The sequence below is a fragment of the Apodemus sylvaticus genome, chromosome 8 (genome assembly GCF_947179515.1).
Source record: "Apodemus sylvaticus chromosome 8, mApoSyl1.1, whole genome shotgun sequence".
In the NCBI taxonomy this organism is placed as follows: Eukaryota; Metazoa; Chordata; class Mammalia; order Rodentia; family Muridae; genus Apodemus; species Apodemus sylvaticus.
In genome coordinates, this window is record NC_067479.1 from 52,446,156 (window position 1) to 52,466,393 (window position 20,238).

General features: G+C 45.0%; 1 protein-coding gene across 8 annotated transcripts in view; it reads right to left on the reverse strand.

The window, feature by feature from the left end:
- Rubcnl (rubicon like autophagy enhancer) overlaps nucleotides 1–20,238 on the reverse strand; it is a 50,005-nt gene that overhangs the window by 17,403 nt on the left and 12,364 nt on the right. For 5 of the 8 annotated variants that reach the window (XM_052190943.1, XM_052190942.1, XM_052190949.1 and 2 more), the window contains 6 exons: nucleotides 14,080–14,206; nucleotides 9,328–9,963; nucleotides 5,767–5,846; nucleotides 5,079–5,280; nucleotides 3,219–3,320; nucleotides 2,761–2,821 (listed from right to left, as the gene is read on the reverse strand). In XM_052190943.1, the coding sequence (XP_052046903.1) occupies nucleotides 2,761–2,821; nucleotides 3,219–3,320; nucleotides 5,079–5,280; nucleotides 5,767–5,846; nucleotides 9,328–9,931 (1,049 nt within the window). In that variant the 5' untranslated portion in view covers nucleotides 9,932–9,963; nucleotides 14,080–14,206. The remainder of the gene's footprint in view (nucleotides 1–2,760; nucleotides 2,822–3,218; nucleotides 3,321–5,078; nucleotides 5,281–5,766; nucleotides 5,847–9,327; nucleotides 9,964–14,079; nucleotides 14,207–20,238) is intronic. The other 3 variants (XM_052190945.1, XM_052190946.1, XM_052190947.1) reach the window with 2 other exon arrangements.

The following is a 20,238-nucleotide window of genomic DNA, read 5'->3' on the forward strand; positions in this document are numbered from 1 at the left end:
TTTCTTAAATCTTAATGAGTCCAATACAACTGCCGCTGACAGGCACGTAAATTCAGTTCTATCTCCTTGCATGCACGTCATGTGGAAAGATGTGCTGGACAATAACTGGTATGGACCGGATCCTATTTTAATAGGATCCAGGGGAGCTGTTTGTGTTTTTCCACAGGACCGAGCTGATCCGATCTGGGTTCCAGAGAGGCTGACTCGCCGAGTTGAAAGCCCAAGAGAGGAGGATTCGAATCCCAATGACAAAGATGTGGAGAAGAATAATGATGCTGTGGTGGCTGACTCACCTGACGATCGCCAGTGAAAGTTATTTTTGGTCTTTTTCTTGCACGTGGCCAATACCAGTGCCTGTGCATAATGAATCCAATGTTTTTCCTCAATTTTACTCCACCCGTTGCCATTACGGGGTACCCTGTAAATCTAAAGATCAGATCGATCTGAAAATGCAAGTTTTTAACCAGACTCGAGTTCCTTTGGCAGGAACACTTTGTTTTTACTGTCTGCCGCGGGCTGGTATTACTGTTATAGTTGGTCTGTAAGCTCAGAACCCAAAGCAAATGAGATAAAGTGGTCATTGCGCAGGCACTTGCGGCTCTGGAGATTGGAACCTCCGCAGAAGTATGGCTGCCTATCCTGAGGCAATAGAAAGCCGGTCCAAACAGCTCTTGCACGCCTGGAGTTTAGCTCATTGCACATGGCAGAGTGTCTGGACTAGCGCCTGGGAAGGTTGTTGAACGAGGTATCGCATGGAGGTTAAATTACCTCCAGGAGGCATATCGTCCAGCATAGGGGTTACCTGCCCAAGTCTCCCCTCTCCCAACAAAACGGCAGAGGACAGGTCGAGGATACCCCGGATGTGGCAAGGAGTCTAGGGGATATCCCCGTACATGGTCTAACTTGATTTAATTACCAACAGGGAGGGACGATCTCTGTCTCCACCTTCTAACCAGGTTACCTGTAAGCCCTCAAATGGCGCCTACTTCCTGTTTTTGTTGAGCCATATACAGGCTGAGTGCGCATGCACGAACGGAGCTTCCTACCACTGAGTCTCTGCCTATGAGATGATGAGTCACAGCCAACCAGGGTATGCCACGTCCAAGGCAGGAGAATTTTTGTTCTGGCCTTCTGGCCTAGTACCTTGTTCAAACAAAAGAAAAGGGGGAAGTGTGGGGGGCCACACCATTCGCCATTACAAGATGGCGCCGAGGAGTGTGGTAAACAGCTCATTTTGGACCATGTCCCAGCATGAGTCTGCCCAGCAACAGCAATCAACCTATCCCGGCTTGACTAGCTTATCTATAGTAGAAACATCCTGTCCTGCCTATATAAGCCGTTCCCTTTCCTTCTCCCTCGCCTCTCATCTTCAACTCTCCATTAATCCATCGGTACTCCAATAAAGGTGTGATAAGAGAAGAATCCTCGTGTCGGTGGTCTTCTTCCCTGCCGGTCAGGGGGGCTCGCCACAGGTCAGTAGGTCACTGGAGGCAGTAACTCCAAAGGGTGGTGAGAACCTCCCCTCTTATCCTTGATCCTGTCGTGCAATTCCAAGGCATACTGCCCTCAATGCCAAAGAACATATCACGTCTTTGAGCCAGGTGGTGGTGGCGGCGGCACACACCTTTAATCCCAGCACTTGGGAGGCAAAAGCAGGAGGATTTCTGAGTTCAAGGCCAGCCTGGTCTACAGAGTGAGTTCCAGGACAGCCAGGGCTATACAGATAAATCCTGTGTGTGTGTGTGGGGGGGGGGGGGGGGGACACGTCTTAGAGCCTCTGAAACTGAGAGGCAAATAAGCCTTTTCTCTCAGTAAGTTAGTTGTCTCAGTACTTTATCATAGTAAATAAAACTGCTATTATAGAGGTGACTTCTAGGTGATAGTCTTATATTAGTTTCGTTTCCTGTTGCTGTCACAAAATACTCTGATAAAAGTAGTTTATGGGGCAAAACACTGAAGCACATAAATAAAAATAAAAATAAATAAACCTCGAAATAACCTAAAGGAGGAAGGATTTATTTTATTTTGTAATTATTATGTTTTTAATATTATAGATATTTCTCCCACCATTTCCTCCCTCTACAACTAACTTACTAAACCAGCATATCCCCTAGCAACGATCTATAAACATTTGCCTCCTAGGTTTAGTCTTCACCCCTCATCAAAGACACTTCTCTTTGCAACAGACCACCACAGAAAACCACAACCAATTAGACTGCAGAGCTGTGGAGCCCAGACCCAATGGATAGATGCCTCTACAACACTCCCACGTGTGAGGCTGAAAGATTGTTAGAGCCAGAGGGTCAGGAGGTTGGCTGTGAGGTGGTGTCTCCTAGTGATAATCAGAAAGGATTACTTCAGCTCACTCTTCAAGGGATAGTCCATCACGGTGGAGACGCTGAGGCACCAGGAGCTTGCAGAAGCTGGTCGCATTACACAGCCATCAGAAGTGAGCAGTGAAGACAGCTGGTGCTCAGTTCTTTCTCCACTCATCTGGCCCAGGTTTCCCCACCCAGAGGATGGTCTCATCCACAATAAAGACGGTCTTTCTACATCAGTTAACATAGTCAAGGTAATTCCCATAGGCAGGCTGACGGGCCCAACTCTTCTGGAATCTGGCTTCTGTCAAGCTGACTGTTAACACTGGCCATCGAGGGTCCCCATTTGTGACTAACCCTGCCACAATATGTGCTGTCAATGGCACAGAGGTTTCAAAGAAAGCCCCAGGGGTCTGTGGTCTAAACACAAGAAGACACATACCTCTTTAAAGAGTTATAGGAGCGTCTACAGCCTTCTGTGATGTCATTAGATTTCCCAAGTTCTGTGGGAGAAGGAGAGAAAGGGTGGTGGGTCTTTTAGCCTACCTCACTCAGTGAGTTTTATAAGAATTCAGGGAACCTACAGTGGCTGGATACCTACAAACAACAGTATGAGACTCAAGCTAACCATTGGAGATGAGAGGTTATACAAACCTCATCAAAATAGCACACCAAAACCACACAGCAAAACTAATGCATGTCTGCATTTTTGTTCAGCTCTGCAAGATGAATAACTGTCTAATAGAGACAAGGAAAACAGCTTTTCCTTTGAGTAGTGGGAACATAAGAGAGAGGTTTCCTCAAAAGTCTCCTCAAGTCCACATGGCCTTGGATGTGAAGTCTGTGTGGTGTGTGTGTGGTGTGGGGGGGAGATGGGTACAAGGAGGTTCTAAGTCTCACCTAACATGACCAATTTTTTCAAGTCATGTTTGTAGGCGTCTTCCGCCACAGGACAGTAAGAAAGGGTCTCAGCCACTGGGCTGACCTGGAGTTCAGCACAACCTGAAGAGAGAAGGGAGACAGATTTCATGATCTTCTTACAAAGCAAGGCTGGGGCTGGAGATATGGGTCAGTCGGTAGAGCATCTGTTGTGCAAGCACAAGGACCTGAGAGTCCAACTCCTAGAACCAACAGAAACAGCTGATCCTGGTAGTTTGTTCTTGTAATCCCAATACGGGAAAGGGGCCGGAGCAGGTGGATCTTGGGAGCTCTTTCGAGTCAGCCTGTTCTAGCCAGAATTCCAAGCCAAGTGAGAGGGTTTGTCTCAAAAAACAAAATAAAAAGGGGTGTTGCTGACAACCAAAATTGTCCTCTTCCTCTTCCTTTCTTCCTCTTCCTCTCTCTCTCCCTCTCTCTCTCTCTCTCTCTCTCTGTCTCTCTGTCTCTCTCTGTCTGTCTCTCTGTTTCTCTCTCACACACACACACATATACACACACATATACACACACATACTATACCCACATGCACACAGACACACATGGATACACACAGGAGCACACACATGCACAAATGCCCACACTTGTACCCTCATTCTTACATGGACAAGCACGCACCTGTTTACACAGATGCATGAATACCACAATGAGCAAAACTGTATGTTCAGACCAGTCTGAAGAGGAGGAGGAAGAGGAGGACAATGAGGAAGAGGAAGGCAGAGGGGAGAGGGAAGAGGAAGAAGAGGAGGAAGGAGAGAGAATGTCACAGCTCCCCACTGACAGGGGGAGGAGGGGCTAAAGCTGCAGCTCCGAGCATTAGCCGCTGAAGGAAGCCAGCTTAGGTTCTCTCACGCACTATAACTAAGTCAAAGAGGCTGATGCAATTTGTTTACTTTCAGATAGGTTTGATATTTTCCCATTATAATACAAAGTTTAAAATAAAATTAAAGAAGGCTAAGAAAAGAAAAGAAAAAGCCAGCCTTCCCATCAGATACATAGTCCAGAGCATGTGGTTCTACTGGGTTAACTCACGTCCCTCCAGTGTTCACGTCCACCTAGAACATGTGAATGTGGCCTTTCCTCCAGAAGGAACTCCCTGGGCTCCCAGCTGACCTTGCTTAGTGCCTGGCTCGGACCCTCACCTCTGCCATGGCGTTATCCCTCTCACTTCCTTGGCCCCAGCTCCAGGGCTCCTGCTCTGGGGAGAGTGAGTATCTTACCACCGCCAAGTCCCAGCCATCACCAAGAACAAGCATGCAGGTTTACTACTTGCTAAAGGAACGAAGGTGGACGCCTTGGGCAAGGAAGCAATATGGAGGAAGAAGTGGGAGAATGCTGGGTGGTGGGAAATGAAGCAAGATGGAAGACAGCAGCAACCTTGAAAAGGAAGAATAAATTCCAAGGAGAAGCAAAGCAAGATCATACTCAGCATTCAAGCGTCCTACTCAGCGCTGGCCAAGGACAGAGCATGAGCCGCAATCACGAGGCAAAATGGCAGCCTCGCTGGAGATGTCTCCCGCACGCTCGGACTTTTCACCTGCAAAGTGACATTATCACTAGTCCACACCGAAGACCCTCAAAATTAGAGTCACTGAAAATAGCATACACACACACACACACACACACACACACACACCTCATAATGTTCTAAGTTAGTTTCTCATTCTGAACTGAGTCACATTCATGCCGATCCTGGGATACCTGCGGCCAATGGACCATGGGTTGAACACATCTTCAAAGGGTGGGGAAAATGTCCCTCTTTCAGGACTAGACAGAGGACACGGCCTGAGTTGAGATCAGCATTCAAGCATTTTCTCAACTTGCCTTCACAGCCAGTGTGTGAAGAAGCAGAGGAGCCCGGCTCCTGCTTTGCTTGGGTAGAGAAGGTCACCTCGGCTCCAGTCCCACGTGACCTGCTGGTCTCTTCTGTGCCGCAGCTCTCTGACTGCTGCTGACTCAGGAGACCGCACTTCATATTCTCTATTACTGATATAATCATGTCTGCAGCATAAAAGTGGACATTTTCCTGCAGGGAAAAAAAAGAAGTCAATTCAAATAGGAACATAATCAACTTTCCTTCGGAGTATGGATTAGATTTCAAAACTGGAGAAATGCATTAACTTAAGTGACTACAAATAGGGATAAATATAAATTGATCTAAGTAGATTAGGATGAAAAATACATCCGGAGACATAGATATACCAAACTGAATTAATTTATTTCTCAGGACTGGAGATTAAACTCAGCATCACATATGCAAGGCAAGTGCTCGACAACTGAGCCCCATCCCCAGCCACTAAGTTGCAGGTCTTGTGATAGAACACCCTCGGTGGGTGGAGTCCAGGACCTAGCAGTTCCTCAGTCATGGACAACTGCACACACCCACTGTGCATGACGACTCCTCAAATACTGAAAAGAACCCTTAGGCTGTGCCGCATCAGGGTGGTTTCCATGGTCACATCAAGCAATGCTACTGAGAGACTCAGGCCCTCTCTGGCTGAGAGGCACTCACCTTTTCCACGCCAGCCGGCAGCATGAACGTCTCTAGTGGGAAGAAATTCCAAGCATGGCTTCTGCTGCTCCGAGCATCACCTGCCAACACAGTGAGCCATTAAACATGGAGAAAGGAGATGGCTCAGCCAATCACGTGCTCGCTGGGCAAGCCTGAGGACCTGAGTTCAGTCTCCTAGAGCATCAGGCTCATGTCATCCCCCTACAGCAGAGGTGGAGACGGGAGGAACCCTGGGGCTTAGTAGCCAGCTGGGTTAGAAAATCAGTGAGCTAAAGATTCAATGAGAGTCTCTGTCTCCAACAGTGGGGGTGGGGGAGAGAATTGCAGAGGAAGACACGTGACATTGACTTCGGGCCTCTACATACACATGCGCACAGGTGAACACACAAAGTACAATAGAAAAAAACATGGGGAATATTGTTGTCAGTCTTTCTATGCTCAGCCCCTCGGTTGCCTGGCAACAGCCAGGTAAGCCTTACTGTGTAAAAGGGCTGCTTGTCTCCGCCTCTCTCTCTTCTCTTGTTCTTACTCCCTTCCTCTTTCCTTCCTGTCCCTACTCTACCCATTGCCCCCCTCTCTCTCCACATGGTCTCTACTTCTCTCTCTCTCTCTCTTTCTCTCTCTCTCTATCCTCCTGTTCTTCTTCCTGCTCCTCCTCCTCCTCCTTCTCTCTCTCTCTGCCTTTCTCTGTTTCTACTACCCCCTCAACTCCCCTTAGGGAGTATAAGTAACTTTCCACTGGCCATTCCCATTGCCTCTGGTGGCTTTTATTCTTTCCATATCTATAGGTTTCTTGTGTAAACGAGACCATGAATCTGCCCTTTTGTAGGCAATGGCTGTTTAAGGCTGGGCCTGCAGAGGCACCCCCTTCCTGTACACTATTCCGTGCCTCCACCAAACATATCCCTGTCTCCTCTTTCTTTTTTTATAAAACACAACAAAAATAAAATCAAAGATTATTCAATTAAGCAAAACCAATCGTAGGGTACAAGTCTTCAAAAACATCAGGGGAAAGAAAAAAACCCAGCATAGCTCTAGAATGATGTAGGTGATAGAAGAGGAAAGAGCCTTCTGATGACAAGGCCTGTAGACACAGCCTGCTGCCAATCATTTCTCCAGAAAACTAGTGGACTGACTGAGAGGTAGCCTCAGAAAACCAGAACGGAGGGGCCAGTGGGGCAAAGATGGTGGGGAGAGGCCATGGGAGATGGGAAACTCATGAGAGATGGGAAAGTGGTCTTCAGAATTACAGGATCTGCTGGAGAGATGGCTCAGTGGTTAAGAGCACTGACTGCTCTTCCAGAGGTCCTGAGTTCAATTCACAGCAACCACGTGATGGCTCACGACCATCTGTAATGGGATCTGATGCCCTCTCTGGTGTGTCTGAAGACACCTACAGTGTACTCATATGCATAAAATAAGCAAGTCTTTAAACAAAAATAATTACAGGATCATTTCCCCAGCACTTCCTCAGCTGGTGGCAATCAGCCCCAAACTTCCTGTTGCACACACAAAGTCGTCTGACAGCAAACAGGGCTCCAGTCAAGCTCAGGCCACTGTGCTGTGTCACACAATCTTACACTCTCACCACTCCTTACGGGTAACAGGCTACACCAAAGCAAGTCGTTCCTATCACATAACTGCTAACCTCAGCCTGGGAAGGAAGTGAGATTTCGGGACAGTCCTAAGAGCTACGTTGTCCTGACCTGAGAAATTAAAGAGATGCTGCCAATGTCCAGGGGCTGTGGATTCTCAGATGTCAGACAAGGGCAGGAAGTGTCATTCTGATACTTCCTGTTGAATAGTTGGTCAGAAATGGAAGACTGGGGACCCCTTGGCTGGGGTTGGTAAACATTTTGGGGAGTTGCAGGTGGCGCCATTCATCATCTCTGCCAACCACCCTGCCACTGTGGATGAAAGTAAATTTCTGGTCTGTCTTTTTAAACAAAAATAGGAAGCTGGCAGGATTTGGCCCCTAAGTCACCTGTAAACACCTGAACATAGAGGAACAAGCAAGATAAGGCAGAGGGGTACCCAGGACTGACCCGTTAGGCCTTGGTCACGAATTCCCTTCTGCTTTGAGTTAGGATTATTACCTGTTATTACATAAGGGGGGGTGGCAAAGGTATTTTGTAAACATGTAGATTCTGTTCAAACAATAGAATCCAGGAGATTGTTTCTACAGCTTCAGGAAATGCTTCCATTCACACCTGAAGGCCCCACAGCAGTCATTAGAGATATGGCGGCCCTAAGAAAGCCCCACAGCAGTTGTTAGAGATATGGTGGCCCTAAGAAAGCCCCACAGCAGTTGTTAGAGATATGGCGGCCCTAAGAAAGCCCCACAGCAGTTGTTAGAGATATGGCGGCCCTAAGAAAGCCCCACAGCAGTTGTTAGAGATATGGCGGCCCTAAGAAAGCCCCACAGCAGTCGTTACATATGGCAGTCCTAAGAAAGCCCGTGCCTTAGTGGCCAAGATTTGTTCCCCTTTATGCTGCTCTACACTAAAGGAAGAGAGCCTGTAACTCTAGGCTTTTATTTCTTAATCCCATAGAGTGAATCTCTTGAGAGTCTTGTCGGGAATGATGGCTCACACCTGTGATCCTGGCACACAGGAAGCTAACTGAGAGAACTTCTGGCAGCCTAAGAGCAGCCTGCTATACAGAGGGAGAGCCCAGCTCAAAAGCAAACAGAAGAAAAAACAGAAGAGAAAACAGACTGCATGGGAGGACAAGAGAAAGACAGAAAGGAGAAGCCTGTTTTGAGAGGCATTTTGCTCAAATTTGGTTGCCTCAAAATTAGCACTGACAGGTAGTAAGAAATAAATATATATATGTACACAGACACCAGGCAGGTGACAGCTTTTAAAATCATTTTGCAGCAAATGACAATGAAATATTTTCCCAACTACTTGAAGTAGAGCTCAGAACTCACAGCATGAATATAACATAAGAATCCTTTAAAATAAAATAAAGACAGCTAACTGAATCTTGTGTGTTACTCCGAGTGGACTAAGTCATTCAGAAGTTTTACTATTTTAAGAATATATACACTACTTCACAGCAAGGGGTGCCCTTGTTTGCCATACCCAGAGGTTTTGGCCTTTGGGGAGTATCGTGGCTACTGTTTTCAAATTTGCTATTTTCTCAGCTCTCTGTGCTAGAATTAAAAGAGGTGAGGCACATTCATCTGCCTGAGCTCTACTATACAGTGAGTTCCTTTTGAATCTGTAATGCCATCCCCATCTGGTGGCTGGATGTTCCTAATGTTTCTACCTGTGGAAAACTAAGGATTCCAAAGATGCCTCCTGGAACTGATTGTTAACTCTGCTAAGCTAAAATGATGAGCATCCTCTTCTCAGTGAAAGATGATATCATATCTGCCTGTTGTGACTCCCACAGAGTCTGGGATGGCGCTAACATTAAATGAGCCCACACATTGGTTTCTGGTCAAGGTAGAAGGCCGTGAACTTCATTTCTCACGGCAAAGACAATAGGCAAATGTTCAAGCCACCCAGACAAACACAGAGATGGAGAATAGAGGAAGTCACCAGATAGGGTTACCGTCATCTGTAGAAGCTGTCAAATGAAGAGACTCAGAAGGGGCACACTCCTCCTTAGGGCATGGGGAAGTGGCCACAGTCTTGGGGTTTTTGAGCGGAGATTCCTGCTGAGGAGGAACCTCTTGTTCTTCTGTAGCCAGGAAGAAGTCATGCTTTTTTCCCCCGGAGCAATGAGTAGACTTGCTGCAGATGACATCAGCAGTATTCTCAGACAATGGCATCTCAGCCAGGGAGCCCCTGTAGGAGGACAATATCGAAAGGCCCAAGGGAGAGGAAGTATCCACCACTTGGGCCGCACTGTTCTGCGCTGTTGGTCTTTGGGGGCATAATTCTTGCAGTGGCTGCTGCACACACAGTGGGTTGATCCAGGAGGCTTTGTGTCTCAGGAGCCTCACATCTAATTGGCAAGCAGGTTGGTCAGTGTCCAGGAGGTTGGGCAAGGCATCAGTGTCCTGAAAGGCATGGCTGGTCCCTTCACAGGGGTCCACAGGACAGTCTCCCCGGCCTGTGGACTGGGACACCATTTTTCCAGGTATGGAGTGAATGTGCTCAAAACACAGCTCTCTAATGGCCATTGTACCACTGGGCGCCATCCTTGAATTCATCACATGACCAGCTGGAGGTCTGAAGAGTTTATCTGCAATGAACAAGAATCATTCCAGGTAAATAAAGAACCTAGTCACGGTTTTTTGGTTACAAACTATTGTCAAGAAGCAAAAAGTATCGCTGAGCAGTGGTGGTGCACGCCTTTAATCCCAGCACTCTGGGAGGCAGAGGCAGGCAGATTTCTGAGTTTGAGGTCAGCCTGGTCTACAGAGTGAGTTCCAGGACAGCCAGGGCTATACAGAGAAACCCTGTCTCAAAAAAACCAAAACAACAACAACAACAACAAAAAAGAAGCAAAAATATCATTTCTTTATGCCTTGTATTCATTTCTCCTTGTATTTGCAAGTGAAAAAATGACTAAATCAGACCAGAAACAAAACAAAACAGACCACTAGTAGTAAGCTTAGCAAGTTTGATGCAATAAGAAACATTTTTCAAGTGTGAACTTAATTGAAAGAGCCACAAAGATCAACCTCAAAATGCAAATGGCAATATGTCAAAAGTACTATGATAAAATTTCCTGTCAAATCAAAAATGGGCATGCCATGTAAGAGTAAGACACGTTGACATCACCTTATGGAGTTTATTCTAGTGTTACAGGGAAGCTGCTGCACATCAGAATGAAAGAAGACAGCCACTAAAAAACCTTTGTGCCAAGCCACTCACATTAACTTGAAAATTCATGACACCTATAAAAATTTAGCACTAGCCCAGAAGTTCGGAATACCCAAGATACAATCACAGACCATACGAAGCTCAAAAAGAAGGAAGACCAAAGTGTGGATACTTTGGTCCTTCTTAGAAGGGGGAACAAAATACCCATGGGAGGAGATACAGAGACAAAGTGTGGAGCAGAGCCTGAAGGAAAGACCATCCAGAGACTGTCCCACCTAGGGTTCCATCCCATATACAGACACCAAGCCCAGACACTAATGTGGATGCCAACAAGTGCTTACTGACAGGAGCCTGATATATAGCTGTCTCCTGAGAGGCTCTGCCAGTACCTGACAAATACAGAGGTGGGTGCTCTCAGCCAACCATTGGACTGAACACAAGGCTCCCAGTGTAGGAGCTAGAGAAAGGACCCAAGGAGCTGAAAGAACTGTCAGCCCCATAGGAGGAACAATATGAACCAACCAGTACCCCCAGAGTAACTAAACTACCAACAAAAGAGTACACATGGAGGGACCCATGGCTGCAACTGCATATGTAGCAGAGGATGACCATTTCAGACATCAGTGAGAGGAGAGGCCATTGGTCCTGTGAAGGTTCGATGCCCCAGTATGGGGGAATACCAGGACAGGGAAGCGGGAGTCAGTGGGTTGGTGAGCAGAGGTGGGGTGGGGTGGGGTGGGATAGGGTGTTTTCCAAGGGGAAACCAGGAAAGGAAATAACATTTGAAATGTAAGTAAAACATCCAATAAAAAAGAAGAATTTAGCATTAGCTGCTAATGTTTCTTTCCTTTTTTTTTCTATATTCTTTGTTTACATTCCAAATGATTTCCCCTTTCCCGGTACCACCTCCCCATAAGTCCCATAAGCCCTCTTCCCTCCGCCCGTTCCCCAATCAACCTCCTCTCACTTCTCTGTCCTAGTAATCCCCTATATTGCTGCATCAAGCCTTTCCAGGACCAGGGCCCTCTCCTTCCTCCTTCTTGGGACTGCTAATGTTTCTTAAATGATGCTGTGAATCCACCTTTTAAATGGTTCTGACTGATTCCAGCTGTCGTGAATGGGATTGTGAATGTTGTGAATTTCAGATGTTGTGATAGGATAATGGTTGAGATGTTGATCAGCACTGTGAGAAGCCCTTTATCATAATCTTTCCAGGTCAGCCTTCACACAGTCCATCTGGGCAAGTGTATCCCAGATGAAGAGTGCCACAGTGTGTGGGGTTAGCTTTCCGTCTTTGTGACCAAATACCTGAGTGAAAAGCTACTTAAGGATTTATTTGGTTCCTGGCTTCAGCAGGTTCAGTCGTTGGTCACATGAGTCATGTTACTGGGTGGAGTGACCCAGGTCATCATGGCCGTGGCAGTGTGTGGCAAAGTCAGAGATAAGAAAGAGCCTGGGCAAGACGTACCCTTCACAGGCAAACCTTCAGTCCCCTGCTTCTCCCAACCAGCCCTGCCTTCCCATAGTTGACTCAAATTTTGAATCTATCTGAGGGTAATCCATGGATTGGGTCAAAACTCTCAAAATCTAATCCTCTCTGAAGACTGTGTCACAGACACACCCAGGGGTTTGTTTTGTCCAATCCAGCTGACAAGCAAGAGTATCACATGCCATATACCTGTGACTATAAGAGTTGACTCTAGCCAGACAGTGGTGCATATGCCTTTAATTCCAGCACTTGGGAGGCAGAGGCAGGCAGATTTCTGAGTTCGAGGCCAGCCTGGTCTACAGAGTGAGTTCCAGGACAGCCAGAGCTATACAAAGAAACCCTGTCTCAAAAAAACAAAAACAAAACAAACAAACAAAAAAAAAGAGTTGATGGTAGAGCTTTAAACATCATTGCTTTGTGTGGAGCTGACTCCTACATGCACATTTCTACCTGACAACTCCAGACTACAGGTAAGTCTATCAAATTACCTATTTGACATTTCCCAGAGACTCTCAGTTTAATATGCCTAAATCAGATTCTGATGCACAACCCCAAATCTGCTGCTCTCCTACTTCCCCTATCCCAGGAAGAATATGTCTAAATCACTTGATTCTAAGATTTAGGAGCCAAGTGTGACTCCTAGATCAGCAAATTTAGAGCCAGCACATTCTTCTTAGCCACTGTCCTCTTCATCTTAGATACACAGAACATCACAGTGGAAAGCAGTTCCTCTCCTTCTGCCCTTCCCCATCCACAATCCCAGGCATTCAAAGAACCCTTTATACACCTAAACTGACACCCCATTCTCCCAGTCAAACCCCAATGACTTCCCATCAAATCAAGAATAAAATCTACACCCCTTACCGGGTCCTTAAAGCTTGATGTGGTCCTGGCCCTGAAGATCTCTTTTATCTTTTCTCCTTTATCTTTTCTCAGCCTCTGTAAGCCCCAACAACACAAAAAGCTCTTGGACTCTCAGTTTTCACCACCCTAAAGGGTGTGGTTCACCTTCTGCCTGAAAGGTTCTTCCCCAGGTGAACATAGCCTGGCACTCTCTTGATATGCATGCCTTAGTTTATGAATTACTTAAGGAAGTATCATCGCCTAGGTAAAGGCAGGTCCCTGGTTTCCCCGCCCCCCCCCCATTATGTCACTCGGTTCAATTTTGACACAGAAAACTCACTTCCTGATTCTTTCCAGTTCCTTCCAATGAGTCTTCCTCTGGCCCCAACTATAAACTCCAATCACTACAGCAAGGGTTTTTACCTGTGCTCTGCCACATCATATCCCTGTGTCTTTGGTTACATGTAAGATAGCAATACATGCTTATGGAGCAGATGGACATATTGGAAATAAAGTCAAGAGATAAAAGCCTTCTTTGGTATAGTTGTTCAATTACTGGAACACAAATATTTTCCTAAGAATTAAAAGTGAAGCCGGGCATGGTGGCGCACGCCTGTAATCCCAGTACTTGGGAGGCAGAGGCAGGCGGATTTCTGAGTTCGAGGCCAGAGTGAGCTCCAGGACAGCCTGGGCTACACAGAGAAACCCTGACTCAAAAAAAAAAAAAAAAGAATTAAAAGTGAACATATGCCTCCCAAAGATATGAAATTTTTTCTCACCAATATTGACATTAATAAGATATAAATTCAAATACACCAAAAGAAACTACATATGAAAATTATTCTAAAAAGTCTTTATATTTCCATGATTTATTTGGAGGCCATGTGCCTATATCTGCCTGAAAAAAACTGTACAAGTCCCAAATCACTACTGAGAAAATATCACAGGACAAGAGCGCCCATAGTAACTGCCAGAGCTCACTGCCCCTGAGTGTTCTACCTTCCGTTTACCTCAAATCCCACCTGTGTTTCAATTTCTCTTTGTCATGCATCTTTTCTTGCCTGGTAACTTTGGATTTTATTTACAAAAGGACATAATTACTAGATCCTATAAAATTCCCTGGATTAGCCAGGGCTTTCTAGAGTCACAGAACTCATGGAATGTCTCTCTATACTGAGGGAATTTATTATGATGACTTACAGTCTGTAGTCCAAGTCCCCAACAATGGTCAGTTGTAAATGGGAAGTCCAGGAATCTAGTAGTTGCTCAGTTCCACGAGGCTAGTTGTTTCAGCTGTCTTCTGTGGAAGTAAATTCCAAGAGATATTCTGGCAATAAATGCAAGCAGGCAACAAAAAAAATGAGTCTTCCATCTTTTAATGTTCTTATGTAGGTCTCCAGCAAAAGGTATGAACCAGATTAAAGGTGTGTATCACCACACCTCGATCTGGGCCTTGCTTTGTCCCAGGCTGACCTTGAACTCAGAAATCTCCTTGCCTCAATCTCCTGTGATTAAAGGTGTATACTACTTTGCCCGAGCCTAAACTTCTCATAGCTACTATACCTCAAGATCTCCATGCCACGATCCAGGTCAGAAACTTGTGTCTTCAAGCTTCAAGATCTTGTTCACAGGTGAGCCCTCCAATTCTGGATTGTACTTCATTCCAGATATATTCAAGTTGACAACCAGGAATAGCCATTACGTACCCCAAACACAGAACCCCAGAATAAAACATATTTCCATCACTAAATGCTTCATGAACCCTTCTTCAGCCCCGCACATGACTGATGGCCATCCTCTTCCTCTCAGATACCTTGCAATGAATGATCATACCTATGTCAGTTCCAAAGGTTTGTTTTGTCTTCTTTTGCAAACACACACATTGTATCTGTCTTAGTTACTGTTCCCGTGCTATGAAGGTACATTATAACCAAGTCAAAGAAAGCACTGAACTGAAGGCTTGTTTACAGTTCTGGAGTTAGTCCATGATCACTATGGCTGGAAACAGGTATAGTGATAGAGCAACAGCTGAGCGCTTTACATTCTGATCTGAAGGCAGTGGACAGAGAGACAGATTGGGCCTACTATAGGGTTTTGAAACCTCAAAACCCACTCCCAGTGACACACCTCCTCCAATAAGGCTTTACCTCCTAATCTTTCCCAAACTGTTCACCAACTGGGGACCAAGCATTCAAAGATATGAGCCTATTGGGGCCATCCAGTGTCATTCAGATCCCCCATGATTTTATTGTGGATATATTCTATACTCATTCTCTTTCAACAGTGTATCTTAAAGATTATTTCACAGTCATCTTAACTTCCTTTTAAAATTATATATATGTGTGTGTATATGTATGTATATGTATATGTATATGTATATGTATATGTATATGTATATATATACACATATAGTTCGAATAATTCTTCTACATATATGTCTGTTCACCATGTGTATGCCTGGTCCCTGTGGAAGTCAGAAGAGGGTACAGGTCCCTGGAACATGAGTTACAGGCACCTGTGATCCACTGTGTGGAAGCTGGGAACTGAGCCCCAGCTTTTTGCAGTAGTGCTCTTACCTGCTGAGTCATCTCTCCAGCCCCTCATCTTAACTACAGTTTATGCAGCCAGACCCAGACCCAACAGACAAATATTTATTTCCAGCTTTTCAATACTATGAAAAACACCTCAGTGAGCAACTCCGTTCATAATATTTTTGGTGACTTCTCTTGACTTCTCCATTTCTCAGACAAGTATAGAATGGCTCAGATCTTTTGGATTTGAGTCCATGTTTCAAAATGACTACATTATTTCCTGGAGGATAGAGCTATGTAAGTAAGCCATGCTTTGCTCCCTTAATTCTCTGTATACTGTGTTTGTTTATGTAGTGGGGGCGGGATGATTACACGAGTGGAGTATGTGAAATGTGAACAGTTTCAAATGGTGACATTACCCACCTATTTGTTGTTTTCTTGCACTTTGAGCAGGGACGCACTAAGTACTCCTGTCTAGATTGTTGCTGAACATCCCATACTTCTTCCTTGGCCTCTCTGGGGACTGTGGTGGCAGGTGTGTACCAAGACCAACTCATGGTGTTTTCTACACATTTTATTTTCAGATACAAGTTTGAAGTTAAGTTAGGTCAGCTTTAGCGACGGTGGTGGCACACGCCTTTAATTCCTGCACTTGGAAGGCAGAGGCAGGCGGATTTCTGAGTTCAAGGCCAGCCTGGTCTACAGAGTGAGTTCCAGGACAGCCAGGGCTATACAGAGAAACCCTGTCTCAAAAAACCAAAAAAAAAAAAAAGACAGGTCAGCCTTACTTGCAAGCCTTTTGTACAGAGAAGTGACCATAGATCACCAAGCAAAAACAAACTTTCTCTCTAGGGATTTCCAGGGCTTTACATTTTTCACTTCACACAAATGGCCAGCAAGTGCTGGCTTGGCTTGGTTATAGAACTGGGTCATATTAGAACTGAACAGGCCCATAGAGCCTCAGTATACCTAAAGTCACAAGCAAGCAGTGACACTCATGAGAGAGGAGTGGTCTCTGTGAGATAGAAGACAGGGCTAGAGAAGAAGTAATACATGCACATACCAAATGAAAGAAATTTAAATAGAATCACCAAGTAACTGGAGAGACACTTGTCAGCAAGTGAAATCTCCAGCGCCAGGTATGGGTGATAGTTAATTGATGGCCAAATGAGCCCCATAGAAACCCTCAAACAACCCAGGTAATTGCCAAGGTAATGCGTGGCTCTCCACAGACTGAGAATAAGGCCTATTGCTGAAGATAGCACCTATATAACTCACTGGACACAGAGTAGTCAAGCGGGTACCCAACTAGAGCCTTCACTCCTACTGACTAGGGTTCATGGTAAGAAAGGTAAACAACAACCCAGCTACAAACTCTGATCTACTACAATGACCTCCCTAATCCATGAGATAAAGCCCATGCTGAACTCTGCTTCGTTGGCCAAGAACATGATCTTGGTCAACCAGTGACTAGTCCAACTTAAGGCCCATGCCAGGAGAGTGAACACTGCCTGGATAGCCAAGAACCAGAGACAGGGACCTAGGATAGAACCAAACATGACTTGGGGGAAAAGCCAATAAAATGATTCCTAAGGATATCCTGCTGTGATCACAGTCTGGAGCCTAGCATAATTGTCATCAGAGAAGCTTCATCCAGCAACTGATGGGAGCAGATACAGAGACCCACAGAAAAACATTAGGTGGAGCTCAGAGAACCCCTCAGAAGAGGGAGAGGAAGGATTGTAGGAGCCAGAGAGACTGAGGACACCACAAGAACACGGCCCACAGAATCAATTAAGAAGGGCTCACAGGGACTGTGAGCAACAACTAGGGAACCTGTATGGTTCTGAGCTGGCCCTCTACATGTGTTATAGTTGTGTATCTTTGTGGGTTTGTGGGTCTCTGACAAGAACCAGCCTCAGCTTGGAGAGGGGTTCTAAGGAAGGGGTGACTGGGAGCCTGGAAAACAAACAACTTGAAGTCAAATCGGGGGTCTAAGCTAGCCACCTATGTTCTGCTCAAGATAGCTTTCTGGACTGCTTTCTCTCTACTCTGTTTTTTTCTGGATATCTCCAGACTCAGCCACCCTCCCCCCCCATCCCCCATTCTGCTCATGACAGTTCTCCAAGCAGCAAGCAGCTCTTGTTTGCTATTTTAAAAAAAATTCTCTGGATAGCTCAACTCTTGCAAATCATTAATCCAGTCTTTATTGAATATATTGAGAGACCCCCAACTCAATGTTTTTAGACCCCTAAACAACTAACCCAGCACAGAGTAACTTGTTTTTCTGTTTTCAGCTTGAGAAAGATAGCCCACCCTATCCCAGGAACTAGCGCACCACATTCTTGACACAACTGATGACTGGGCCAATGTTTAACTATACAAAGCCCCAAGGATGTTTGCTCCAGATAATCTCTAACCTTCCTTAAGGCATAAACTATTGCTGGACTCCTGTTTCCCCCCTCCCCCCCCTTACAATATCAATCCAAGTCATTTACTTCAGGTTTCCCTTAGAGTATCCTATGAATCAGCCTCTGGTGACCCAGCACCTTGATTCTTAGGAGACAGCAAACACATTTTCTTTTAACATTGCAAAGCAATTCAAGAGATCTGCCTGCCTCAGTTAAACCCATTAAGCACAGAAGATAAAATAGTAGGGTGGGACCCAGCCCTGAAATTAGCATTTCTACCACACCTGGGCCTAACCTTGCTCTGTCCCAGGCTGACCTTGAAATTAGAAATCTGCCTGTGTAAGCATAAGCCAAAAAAATTTGTTGGGTGGGACCTCCTGCAATCACCACTCCCTAAATCTCTTTATCTCCTTCCTTAGTATCTTTCTGACAAACTGGATCATTAATGCAGCTGCTTTTATTCCTGTAGATCCTTGAAGCCCCTTGTAAAATTCATATTGCATCCTTACTTTCAAGAAATTATATATTTTTGAACCCATATTTTTAGAATTCTCTTCCATAGCCTTAAGGGCCGCCCTGAGGACCCCAGTGTTTACTATTTTTGTGTGATATTAGCCACACCTTTACCTCCTGGACTCATGCTGTCTATGATTATCATGGAGTTATTAATGTTAACAGGGAGGACTTTCTTTGTCTGAGGAATGTAAAATATGTACATTATTATACAAACAAGCTTTATGCCCACAGCAGCTGATGAAGACCCACTCCTGCTGGCCCTGTCCCCGGGGCAGGAACCATGTCATTCTATCCCTACCAAGGCCATGCCAGACCCAGCAGGTCTCCTAATAGTGTGACCTCTGACTCCTGTCTGTTCTTGGGACTCTTTCCTTCCTGCTGGGTTGTCTCAGCCTTGACTCCTGCCTTGATATAAGGGTGTTTGCCTAGTTTTGTTGTAACTAGTTATGCCATGATGGCTGATATCCCTGGGATGCCTATTCTCTTCTGAAGGGAAATGGAGAAGTGGATCCTGGGGAGAGGGGAAGTGGGAAGGAAGGACTGGGAACAATAGAGGGAGGTGAAACTGTGGTTAAGATGTAATATATGAGAGAAGAATAATTAAAAAAAAAAAAGAATAGATATTACCTTTTAGAAGAAATCCTATCACAGCCTAAATGCCTGCTAGCCCTTTTCTTATAATAAAGGTGTTGGAGAGCAGAAATTACAAAAAGAGACTTGATGGTGAAAGATAACATATTTTATTTATCTTTCTATTTTATCTATTCTTTATTTATTTTACTATCTATCTTTAATTGAAACAAAAATATGGACTGGAGAAATGGCTCAGCAGTAAAAGTATTTGTCACTATTACAGTGCATACAGATTCAATTCCAAGTGAAGATTCTTCCCAGATGGCTCTAGCTTGTGTTAAATCAAAGAATAACTAACCGGCGTGCATTCTTACTTATATTTTGTGTGCCTGGTATGGTAGCATGAGCCCTTCAGACTCATATCTTTTAACACTCAGTTCCCAGTGAAGAGAACTGTTTGGGAAGGATCGGGAAGTATGGTCTTGTTGGAAACGAATGTTACTGAGGCTTTTAGGTTTCTTGTGATTCCCAGCATTCACTCTCTGCCTTGCTGTTGCAGACCAGGATGTGAGCTCTTGGGTGTTGTTTTTCTCTGACATCATCATCTAATCCTCTGGGCCATACGCTGAATTAAATGCTTTCTTTTATAAGTTGCCTTGGTCATGGTGTTTGATCACAGCAATAGAAAGTAACTAAGGTACATGGTGAGGACACTTGAAACATCCAGTCATTAGTTATAGAATGTTGTAGAACAAAGCTCTTGAGCTGATTCTTCCTGTCTAAGTGAAGCTGGACACCTCCCCAGTTCCTCTTCATCCTCCAGCCCCTGCCAACCACCATTTTCCTCTCTGCTTTTGTGTGCTGGACTATTCCACATGTGAGCGAGCTATATGCTGTTTGTCTTGCTGACTGGTTTGTTTCACTTGGTACACACAGTACCCTTGACGTTCATGTTGTCAAAAAGGACAAGATTTTCATCCTCTTTCAGGTTAATTACATTCTGCTGTGTATATATACTGTATTTTTAAAATTTAGTCATCTATTGATGGACATTTAAATTGGAATGATGGACATTCCAAATCTTGGCTACACTGAATAGCCATAATAAAGAGAATGCAGATGCCTCCAGCAGGATGATTTCACTTCTTTTGGATATTTATCCATAAATAAGACATCTACCTCATTTGGCCGTTCTGTTTACAGCGTTGGCTGACCCTCCATCATGTTCACATGATGGCAGTGCTGTTTCATTAGCACCAAGAGCATACAAGGTCCCCCTTTTCTACATCCTCACACAAAAAAAAATTATTACGGCCCATTTCCTGTTG